The 11,244-nt window shown below is 52.2% G+C and overlaps 1 protein-coding gene across 2 annotated transcripts in view; it reads right to left on the reverse strand.

The window, feature by feature from the left end:
- Positions 1–10,379, reverse strand: part of GSPT1 (G1 to S phase transition 1) — a 36,724-nt gene extending 26,345 nt beyond the window's left edge. For both annotated transcript variants that reach the window (XM_029049633.1, XM_029049632.1), the window contains exon 1: positions 10,105–10,379. In XM_029049633.1, coding sequence (XP_028905466.1) covers positions 10,105–10,354 — 250 coding nt within the window. In that variant the 5' untranslated portion in view covers positions 10,355–10,379. The remainder of the gene's footprint in view (positions 1–10,104) is intronic.
- Positions 10,380–11,244: the final 865 nt, after the last annotated feature.

An 11,244-nucleotide genomic window follows, 5' to 3' on the forward strand; every position in this document is an offset into this window, starting at 1 on the left:
CAGCTACTTCCATTTAGTCTGGGCTTCACTTCTGGTTCAGCAGTTTTGCAGAGACAGACTGCATGTGCTTAGTAGGTCACCGTGCACCCAGCCCCTCCCTTAAATCCCCAAGACTACTCTGAATGCCTCACCGCATTCACCCCTGGGCCTCTTAAAACAGCACCAGAAGCGGCAGGGAAGGGAGGACACTCATCAACGGGTACGCGAGCTCAGGGGAGGGATGGATCTGGGAGGGCGCAGAATGAAATAACCGTTTCGAGGATGGACCTCACCAAGTGAGCTGATAAACACAGAATGTCTCTCTCGCCCTTGCTCTGCAGGAGTTTTCGATGTCCTAGACAAAGCAATAAGCGTATTGACAACTACTGCACCCCAACGACAGCAAGCCCAGTAGAGCAAAGCCTAGGTCACCTGGCCCAGCCCCAGCTAAGGCCCGGTCCGTGGGACCGGGCCTCACTTAGAGGAGAGTAACCGTCTTCTCCACTTCGGCCAAACCGGGCTGAAAGGGAAGAGGTGGGGGGATGGAAGGTTGGAAGACATGGCCGCGCGAGATGTGGATTATTATCTGAGCACTCTGCGAGGGCTCTGGGTCCTATTTAGTTCCACAAAAATCTCTTAGGTCCCACTGTCTGCCCCTGCTGAAACAGGTTTTTTTTCCCCCAGAGTCCTGGAATCTTCTAGTGTCACCTTCAGGTCCCACTGATCTCTTTTTCCTCATTCAGTGCTAAGGATCGATTTCACTGGCTATTTCAAATTCTGCAATCAATCAGTCCCCCTAAATCCCCCATCCTCCTAATTGTGGTTTTGAATGGCTAATCCAGGTGTGTTTTCTAACAAAGAAATCAGACAGGAGGTTGGGAAAACTCTCCAACTCATCCTAGGAAAAATCCTAACTCTTCCCACTCGGGTCGATAAATGCCACAAGTGACTTGAGCAGCGAATTCCTGTGGGCCAGATTTTCCTGACGGCTAACAACCAGCTAGAGCTCTTGTGTACCCAAATCCGTGGACCTCCGCTAGCTGACAGGAAATGCCTGACCCCTGGGTATTATCATAAAGTTAGGGCAGAAAGAATGCATTAAGGCAGGAAGGAGGAGAGGGTTTTAGATGTCACTGGCCTCTGTGCTTAGGAGGTAGACCATTGCTCAAAATGGAAATCTGGATTTCCATCTGTCGCCAAATTGTACATTCCAAGAGCTTAGTACAGTACTCTGCACACAGCAAGTGCTCAATAAATACAACTGAATGAGTATATATACATATATATATACACACACATATATATATATATGTACTGTTTTTCCAGTGAAGACCAACTGAGTGTAATGGACCCAACTGAACTCCAGGGAGGGAGAACTGGGAACACTATTTGCAGAAGAGGCAGAGCAACGCACAATTTCAGCCATGAATGAAAACTTCCTGTCCCTTTGAATTTCTTGACATATTTAAAACTGACCACATTTTCACCCCCAGTAACACACAATGAGACAAAAGAAATGGAAAAACCAGACAAACCTGAGTAGAGGATTATAATGGCAAATGAAAAAAACAACAACAATCAAAAAACAAAAACAAACCACCTCAGGCAGTAAAGGGAACTTTCAATGGCCTCTTCTTAATTACATAACAGCCTAAAAATAAAATGGCATAATGTTATGGATAGTGCGAGTCAGAATCATTTGAAATATTTCACACCATCAACATTTCAAAAGATGCAGAAAGGAGGAAGGTAAGCTTCAAGTGAGAGTGTGATTAAGAAAACATAATTCCTTCCCAGCCTCCTAAATATGCACCAAACCTTCGGATGCTTTTGCTTTGGACTATTCCCATTTCGGCAGAGACATTCTCTGGGCTTCTGCTTAATATTCTGTGATTGTCAAAGTGGAGGATTAGTCTGAGTCATGCCCCCAATATTTCCATTTTTTAAAAAATAGACCACGAAGTAAAAGACCCTATGAGTTACTGCTAAGTACCCACTCTGTATTACAGGAATTCTGCTTGCACACCAAGGACCACAGATATTTTTAAGTTTCAGGCATCCTTTATCAACCTGTCCAAACCTCAGACTCTCCCCCCTCATTATGTGCCAACATATTCCTCCTTTCAGAGAGTCTTAATGAAATCACCTGAAAAGAGGTAGGAGGAGGAATGATGCTGTGTCAGGAAAGACCCTGTGGCTTCCTGAGCTGCCAATTTTTAGTTTGTGCAAGGACGTCAATGACAACAAATGACTCCAACCATGAAATCTTGGTTTAGCTGATGACATAAGAGCATTTCTGACTCACCAGAGTACCGCGTAGAAGTCATTTGATCTTTAAAAGCCTCAGTTAACCCACCTGCAAAACTGAGGAGAAGTGGCACAGACCTCATTTCCTATCAAATTCTCCTCCAGAGCTGAGAATCACCAAACAGGCAAACTATTTTACCCTGAATTTCAAATTAAGCCGGTGCGGGCTGGGTTGAGGTAGGAACATACCACAGGGCACTTTTTTCACGGCTGCTTCTTTTTAGAGACTCAACAGATAGCTGTGATTCTGGTCAGCAGACTTCTCGGGCTCAGTAAACCAAAATCTCTTCGTCACCTCACTTTTTTTTTTTAAATCTCTTGGGAAGGAATAATCCATCTTTCTACTCATATTCTGGGCTCCCTTGGAAAATTTTAGTTCCGCAAATATCCATCCTAAATGATTAAAATTTTCAGGCTCTGGTCTCTCTGGGCCCACAGCACTAATCTACCGGAACGGTAAGGACGACGAGTTGTGAAATATTCAATCGAAGTGAGTTTCAGTGAAAACTGCAGCTGTCACCTTTTGCCACTTCAGGAAACTTTTGGACCGTACAAAAGGGCTAGCTTTGGGATAGACTCTTTCCAAGACGCCCTGTTTTGCATTCCTCAAAGTTAGGGTTCAACTGGGGCCGGGCCTGCCTCCTGGGTGAGAGAAAACTTGGGCCTTTCCCTGGAGTAGCTCTTCACCCAGAGCCATTTGGAATATCTCTCATTTAATTCTTTTGTGTCCCTATCAGAGCTACAAAGAAACCTTCAGTCTAGTTTCCCTACAATACCCATTTAAAGGATTTCACAGTCTGTCAAGTAAACAAAAGCGGAAACAAGCTATTAAAATACAAACTCATGGGAGGGTCTCCATTTCAATAGTCACCCTTCTGGGACAGAAAGGGGATGGGGCAAAAGCCCAAAGGCCTTTCTAAACTGAACAGTCATTAGCTTCATAGCTCTGGCACCTTCCAAATGCAGTAGAAGCCTAAGCGGTCATCGGTCTGTGAGCTCAACAGTGCAAAACAAGCACGATGGTGGTGGAGCCTCCACAAGTGCTTAGTGCCCTGCGCGTCTTTGACCAAAACAGCACGGATTCGCCCAGATTCACGTTCTACAGCAAATCAGCCACATCGTGGCAATGTCTACCTTCCATTCCCTTCTGAATAATTATCTAAAAAATGGCACCGTAGTCATTACACTTCCTAGATTAAATATATGTTACAGCTTAACTCATCCTGCTCAAGGACCAACAGCTCCCCATGGTATCAATATATTAGAGAAGGCCAATGTCCAAGAGAATTCCCTTCCTGATCAAGCCACGGGGTAATGAAGAACCCTGGGTCTCAGGGGTGACTCCACAAAGGATACAATATGTAAACCCGCAATTCAGACCCTAGAGTACAGAGGGGTAGTGTGGCCCGATGGAAAGGGCATGGGCCTGAGCGCCGGACGGAGGCCCAGGCTTTTCCGCTAGTTCTGTCACTGGGTTTGCCCCGTGCCTTTGGGTAAATCACCTAATCCCCGGTTCCTCCATTTCCTAACTTGCTAAATGGGACTAAGATACCTAACTCTCCCCACCTCTCAGAGATGGTGAGACCGGTGAACAGCGTGGCCTACTAGCTCAAACACTGGCCTGGGAGGCAGAGGACTTGGGTTCTAATTCTGGTTCTGTCACTTGCTTGCTGCGTGGCCTTGGACAAGTCACTTTCAACTTTTCTGTGCCTCGGTTCCCTTAGCTCCAAAATGGGGATTCAACGACTGTTATCCCTCCTACTTGGACTGTGAGCACCGTAGGACTGGGACTGTGTCCAACCTGGTATCTACCCCACTACCCCAGGGCTTGACACTGTAAGCACTTAAACACACACATACACAAAAAGAGAAAGCGAGAGAGAGAGAGACACTGTTTATCTTCTTTGGCACATGGGAAGTGTTCACACAAATGCCATTATTAGCAAGAATTTAATACAATTGCCTATAGTGAGGCTACTAAAACCAGCATTGGGTGGAAAACCAACAGGGTCCTGAACCTTTAGGCCTGGTCTGAAAGAAACCACGTTAATACCCAGGAGCTGAATCCCCTTTCAGAGTTCCAAGTATTCTAAAATCCCCAATGAATGTAAACCTAGAGTTGGTCAAGTTGATTATCCTGGTCATCTTCAACCCTATGATCCCCCAAACCAGAAATAGCAACAGCAGTTGAGTTGATTCTTCCTAGATAAACAGTAGGAAAACATGGGACTTACAAAGCACCGGACTTCAAGTTACTATTTAACTAAACCTACCTGAAGATTGCTGTCTGCCCAGTGAATTTAAAATACTGTAGCTGGAAAATATAAAACCAACTATAGAGGACATTAAATGGGTCTAGAGGCAAGGGAAGACAGAAAGTGTATAAAGATCACAGTGCCCCTTCACTGCACAGGCAGTTAAAGGAAACATCAACAGCTTCCAGTGTTCCCGGAAAAGTCAAGTTTGCAGAAGTTTTCTACTCAAGGTTAACTTCCAAGTTTCCACAACTGAAAACATCACTGTGGCCCCTGCAACAGGCCAATCTGCAGCTCGTAAAAGGAGTAGGTGGCACTGGTCAGGACACACGACTTCAAGACTAGGTAACATGCAATTTGTTTTTTTGCCAGCTGTGCTAAAATATCAAACCCCACTACCCCCTTTCATTCAAATTTGGAGATGCTCTACAGGCTAGGTGCCCGGCTACACGGAGGTGTACCAGATTGCCTGGCTACACAGAGGTGTACCAGAACTTAAAAAGGGTTTATTTAAGTCATTTACCCTTTTACCTAGGCCCTCGAGTTTTTTTTAAAAAAGGTCTCAACCAGAAACCAAGTGCCAGGAAAGCCGATTCTGAATATCAAGCTCAACCTTAAATGGGATAAGACCGGCATCGGCTTCGCGCATTTCATTTCCTGCGAAGGTGAGCCACGCGTTGCTCAACAGCAGCCCCCACCCCCAAGTCCACGCGGGCTTGCTTGTTCAGTGGCAGTACCCATGGCATTTCTGCGGAATAATGAAAAAAAGGACAAAGCACAAAACGAGCCGTCCGGACCCCAGGGAAACCACATGTTCAAGAAAGACAGCACCAAAGAGAAAACAGAAGACTTTTAAAGGATTAGAGCGGTGATTTCTAGATTTTTCCACCACGGTCTCCTTAGGCATCTGATTAAGTTTTGGAGCACGCACATAAGATTCACCTTCTCTTGAGTCACCCAGCCCGTGCGCTGCTTTACACTCTCATAACATCACACCTCTGTCCAGACTCCCCAGAACAACTAGTCCCCCTCAGATCTTTTCCCATTCTCTCTCTAATCCACAATTTAACCCTCTCAGTGGTATTTTCTGAATACAGATGGACAAGGCCAGGTTATCTGGCAGAACTGGCCGGGACTCCGTGGATCTCGTTTAAGGAAACACTGACCAAGGGAACCTATTTTCTCCCCGACACAGATCCATCGCAGCAGAGACAAACTAGGAAGTGGCATTTCACCAAAGCAGTCAGAGTTGAAATGTAAGAGAAAAGCCTCTCGGTAGAAGAGAATGGGCAGGATGAAGGAATTTTTTTTTTTAAATACTTTACGGAAGCAGTGTGGCCTAACGGAAAGAGCTCAGGGCTGGTAATCGGAGAACCTGGGTTCCAAACTCGGCTCTGCCTCTTACTGCGGTGTGACCATGGATAAGTGACTTGACTTCCCTGTGCCTCAGTCTCCTCATCTGTAAAATGGAGACTGAATCCCCGTTCTCTCTCCGACTTGAGACCGTGCGCCCCCTGTGAGACAGGGACTGTGTCCGACCTGATTATCCTGTATCCATCCTAGCACTTCAGAGCTTGGTGTGCACGGTAAACGCTTAACAAACACCACTGCTGGCTTTTTATTTTTTTTATGGTATCTGTTAAGCGCTTATTATGTGCCAGGCACTGTTCCAAGCGCTGGAGAAGCTATAAATTAATTGGGTTGGACACATTCTATGTCCCACATGGGGTTCACAGTCTTAATCCCCATTTTTTCCACAGGAGGTAACTGAGGCACAGAAGTGATGTGCCCAAGGTCATACAACAGGCCAGAATTAGGACCCACGTCCTTCTGACTCCCAGGCCCGTGCTCTATCCACTAAGCCATGCTGCGTCTCAGAGTTTTAATTATCACTCACCTAGTCAATAGATGCTAGCTATGGAGCACTTACTGTGTGCGCAGCACTATTCCAAGCACTTGGGAGAGCACCATACAGAGTTGGTAGACACGGCCCCGGACCACAACGAGCTTACAGTCTAGAGGGGGAGGCAGGCAATCAATGAAATCAATCACCTACTCTTTGAAAACTCTCGTTTCTACAAGAGCAAGACAGAAAATGACTTTTTTTTTGGTTTTTAAAGTCGGTCAGCAGATGACGGCAGAGCAGCAGACTGAGGTGCCCCACCCGCCCTACCACTGGCCACTCTTGGTGACTACTCTACTGATGGCAGAGATAACCAATGAATGGAGTTCTAAGTCTAGCTTATGAATGGAAAAGCAAAGCTTGCACCTCTTGAAAAAGGGTGGGGTCAGACAATGGAAGAAACTCTAATGAAAACGCCAAAGCAGGGGGAAAGAAAAAAAATTGGTCAAAAAGGGAAGAAGGAATCTGCCGGATCATACAAAAGTATGGGCCATTATGAGAATTTCCCTTTTCAAGGTCTGGAAAAATAGGCCAATTAGGCAGTCGAAAGTCTAAAAAGTGGAATACAATTTTAAAAGCTTAATGCTCCTTAATAAAAAAAAAAGCCACAAACAAGGAGAGGGACACCCCCACAACCTGAGTTAGGGTATAGAGGCACGAAAACAGCCACGTACAGGCTGTGTGCCGCTCTGACTGTGCACGTGTGCTTTTCCAAACACATTTCCTGCCAGACGCATCCTTTTTTGGCTTGAGGCTTATCAGAAGCAACTTTAATAAAGATCACGCTAAGTGTTGATGTAGTCTCCAGCAGCCTTTAAAATGTACTTAAGTACTTAACCTGGGGGGAAACACACACATACATACACACCAGTCTGTCCATAGTTCATAGAAGCCAGACTGTAACTGGGAAAAGGTGGTGAACCCTAATCAATCAATCAAAGGCATTTATTGAGAGCTTACTGTGCACACGACCCTGGTCTAAGCATCTGGGAGAGTACAAGTTCTGTCGCGCTGGTACTCTCCCAAGCACTTAATACCGTGCTCGGCCCACAGCCGGTGCTCAATAAATAGGATACAGTGCTCGGCCCACTGTCGATGCTCAATAAATAGGATACAGTGCTCGGCCCACAGTCGATGCTCAATAAATAGGATACAGTGCTCGGCCCACAGTCGATGCTCAATAAATAGGATCGACTGATACAAACCTAACAAGGGTCGGTAGTCGCACTCCCTGTCCGCAAGGAGCTTAAAGTCTGGAGGGAGACTATATCCATCTCCCCAGTTCCCACACTGGGGCTCTCGAAAACCCACTCGGAAAACATTTCTTTTTCTACATTGATCGCTTTCCAAAAGGACCACCATTAAGTGAGCCCTTTTGCGTTGATTCGTCCGACGCTCCTTAGATCCATATCTAGAAGGTGTTTGACCGTGGAGGTCGTATTAAATATGGGGAGGTTTAAAACTGAAAGGCTTTTATTCGAAATCCAAGAAGCTAAAGGTGTCAAACCGTGGTCTCAAAAGGAGTGTTCGGAGCGACTCTTAGGCCGGAATAAGCGCACAGGGGTGGCGGCGAAGAAAAAGGCTAGAGTAGCAAAAATTTCTAAGACAAAATCAGTAGAAGTCGTCTCTGATTTTTTGTTTAAGTGATGGACTTTCAGGAGCCGGGCAGGAAACCTTTCCAAAAACGGTCTCCCCCGGCTGGACTTGGAGAAGGGGCGTCCGGAGCAATCTGCTTCCCCTTCCGACGTCAATGTGGAGCCATCCCTACACGTCGGGGTTTTCCGGCCGTTCGTGATCCTTCCTAAATGTGAGAACCCGGCTAAGGGGGGGGGGCCGGAGGGGCCGCCCGACCCCCTCAGACCCGCTTTGGCCAACAAGAAAGCCTGCAATGCACCTCGGCCTTGTGCAGCAACCGTCGGGGCCCGGTGCCTTTCCGTTCATTTAGGGAATTAACAACAAAGACGACAATTAAGTAGCATCTCCCACCCCCGGGGGGTGGGGGGGGCCGGAACATTGAGGGGGGGGTGGTCGGCGAAATGATCACGTCGGGCCCCCTCCCTCCGGCCCCGCCCGCCTCCTCCTCCAGCCAGGCCTCGGCCCTGCTTCTCCTCCGGGCTTCCCCTACTCCGCCCCCGGATTCTCCATTCCCCGGCCCCGGGAATCCGGCTCGCTCTCTTCCCATTCCCGGCCCCGGGGATCCGGCCTTCCCCCTTTCCCAGCCTCGGGAACCCGGCTTGCCCCCCTTCCTAAGCCCTGGGATTCCCACTTTCCCCCCTTCCTAAGCCCTAGGAATCCGGCCTTCCCCCGTTCCCAGCCTGGGGAAGGGAACCCGGCTCTGCCCAACTCCCAGCCCCGGGGATCCGGCCTTCCCCCCTTCCTAAGCCCCGGGAACCCGGCTTTCCCCCGTTCCCGGTCTCGGGAACCCGGCTCTCCCTAAGTCCCAGCTTCGGGAATCCGGCCTTCCCCTCTTCCTAAGCCCTGTGGAGTGCGGCCTTCCCTGCCTCGGAAGCTGACTCTCCCCAACTCCCAGCCCCGGGGGATCCGGCCTTCCCCCCTTCCCAGGCTTGGGAACCCGGCCTTCTCCCCTTTCTAAGCCCCAGAAATCCGGCCTTCCCCGCTTCCCAGCCTCGGGAAGGAAAGCCGGTTCTCCCCAACTCCCAAAGCCGGGGATCCGGCCTCCCCCCCTTCCCAAGCCCCAGGGATCCGGCCTTCCCCCTTTCCCAGCCTCGGGATCTCCCCAACTGCCAAAGCCGGAGATCCGGCCTTCCCCCATTCCTAAGCCCCGGGAATCCGGCCTTCCCCCCTTCCCAGCCTTGGGAACCCGGCCTTCCCCACTTCTTAAACCCCAGGAATCCGGCCTTCCCCCTTTCCCAGCCTCGGGAAGGGAACCCGGTTCTCCCCAACTCCCAAAGCCGGGGATCCGGCCTTCCCCCGTTCCCAAGCCCCGGGAATCCAGCTCTTCCTCCTCTCCCAACCTCGGGAACCCGGCCTTCTCCCCTTCCCAAGCCCCAGGGATCCGGCCTTGCCCAGCCTTGGGAACCCGGCCTCGCCCCCTTCCCAAGCCCCGGGAATCCGGCCTTTCCCCTCTCCCAGCCTTGGGAACCCGGCCTTTCCCCTCTCCCAGCCTTGGGCACCCAGTCTTCCCCCCTTCCCAGCCTTGGGAATCCGGCCTTCCCCCCTTTCTAAGCCCCAGACATGGGGCCTTCCCCCCTTCCCAAGCCCGGGGAACCCGGCCTTCTCCCTTCCTAAGCCCCGGGGAACCCGGCCTTGCCCCTTTCCCAACCCCCGGGGCTCCGGCCTTCCCCCTTTCCCAGCCTCGGGAAGGAAACCCGGCAGTCCCCAACTGCCAGAGCCGGGGATCCGTCCTTGCCCCCTTCCCCAGCCCAGGAATCCGTCCTTCCCCAGCCTCGGGTACCCGTCCCTCCCCCTTCCTAAACCCCGGGGATCCGTCCTTCCCCTTTTCCCAGGCTCGGGAAGGGCCCCCGGTTGTCCCCAACGGCCCGAGGCGGGGGTGCGGCCCTCCCCCCCGTTGCCCAGCCCGGGAATGCGTGGGGCTGGGGCCTCGTGTCTGGCGGGGCCTCGCTCCCTCGCTCCCTCCCTCCGTCCGTCCGTCTGTCTCTCCCCGTGTCCCTGGTCCGCCCCCGCCGTGCGGCCCTTTACCGTCAGGCCCGGCGGGTCCCGGCGCGGGGCGGGCCGGGCCCCGGAGGAAGGCCGGGACGAACTCGGCGGCGTGGACGTTGGGCACGAAGGGCTTGGCGTTGACGTTGAGCTGGCGGGCGAAGGCGGCGCCGAGGAGCTGGGCCTCGGCCCCGGGACCGGCCGCCTCCATGTCCGCCTGGTCCCAGCAGTCGGGGGCCGAGTCGCTGCTGCTGCCGCTGCCGCCTCCTCCTCCTCCTCCTCCCGGATCCATGGCCGGCGGCGGGGGGACGGAGGCCGCCGACACCTTCCTTCCTCCTCCTCCTCCTCCTCGTGGGACTGCACCCGGCCGCCGACCTCCTCCTCCTCCTCCTCCTCCCTCGCCACGCTCCCTCCCCGGCCGCCCGGCGCCGATTGACCCCCGCCGCGCCCCGTCGCCCCGCGTAGTTCCCCGCCGCCCGCCCTCCCCTGGGCGCCTATGGGCCGCCCTCGGCCGCGGGACTACGACTCCCAGAAGGCCCGGCGCGGCCGCGGGGGCTGACGGGAGATGGAGGCGGCCGCCGGGGGGGGGGGCCCCGAGGGGAAAGGACTCCGTTTCCCAGCATGCCGCGGGCGGGGCCGAGGGCAGGCCCGGGCCGCCCCAGCCTTTTGGCTGGCTCTTGGGGAGATGGGGGTGGAAGGGCGATGGGGCGACGATAGACACGCGAAACGGCGCCTCTGGAGGGACCTAAAAAATGCAGTCGACGTGGAGGGGACGTGCCCAAACACTCTAGACCCACCGCCCCTTCGTGGCGGTCCCTCCGCCCTCGGCGGAGCCCGTGACTTGGCCCCACACTCCTCGGCGGGCGCTCAGGATATGGCAGGAGCCAAATGGGTTGCCCAGTTGTCCTCTCCCAACGCTTGGGCCAGTGCTCTGCACACGGGACCTGCCCGTTAGATACCACCCAATAAAGGAAGGGAGCCCAGAACAGTGAAAAGTGGCAGCCCCCCAAAACATGGGACATTACTCCTAAAGCGCGCTAGGCCCACGGCGATTAATGATAATAACGACAGTGTTGTCAAGGGCCTACTATGTGCCAAGCACCGTTCTAAGGCAGGGGTAGATACCCACGGGGAAGGAGCGTGGCTCAGTGGAGAGAGCCTGGGCTTCGGAGTCGGGGGCCC

This window comes from Ornithorhynchus anatinus, chromosome 2 (assembly GCF_004115215.2).
Source record: "Ornithorhynchus anatinus isolate Pmale09 chromosome 2, mOrnAna1.pri.v4, whole genome shotgun sequence".
NCBI classification, from domain to species: Eukaryota; Metazoa; Chordata; class Mammalia; order Monotremata; family Ornithorhynchidae; genus Ornithorhynchus; species Ornithorhynchus anatinus.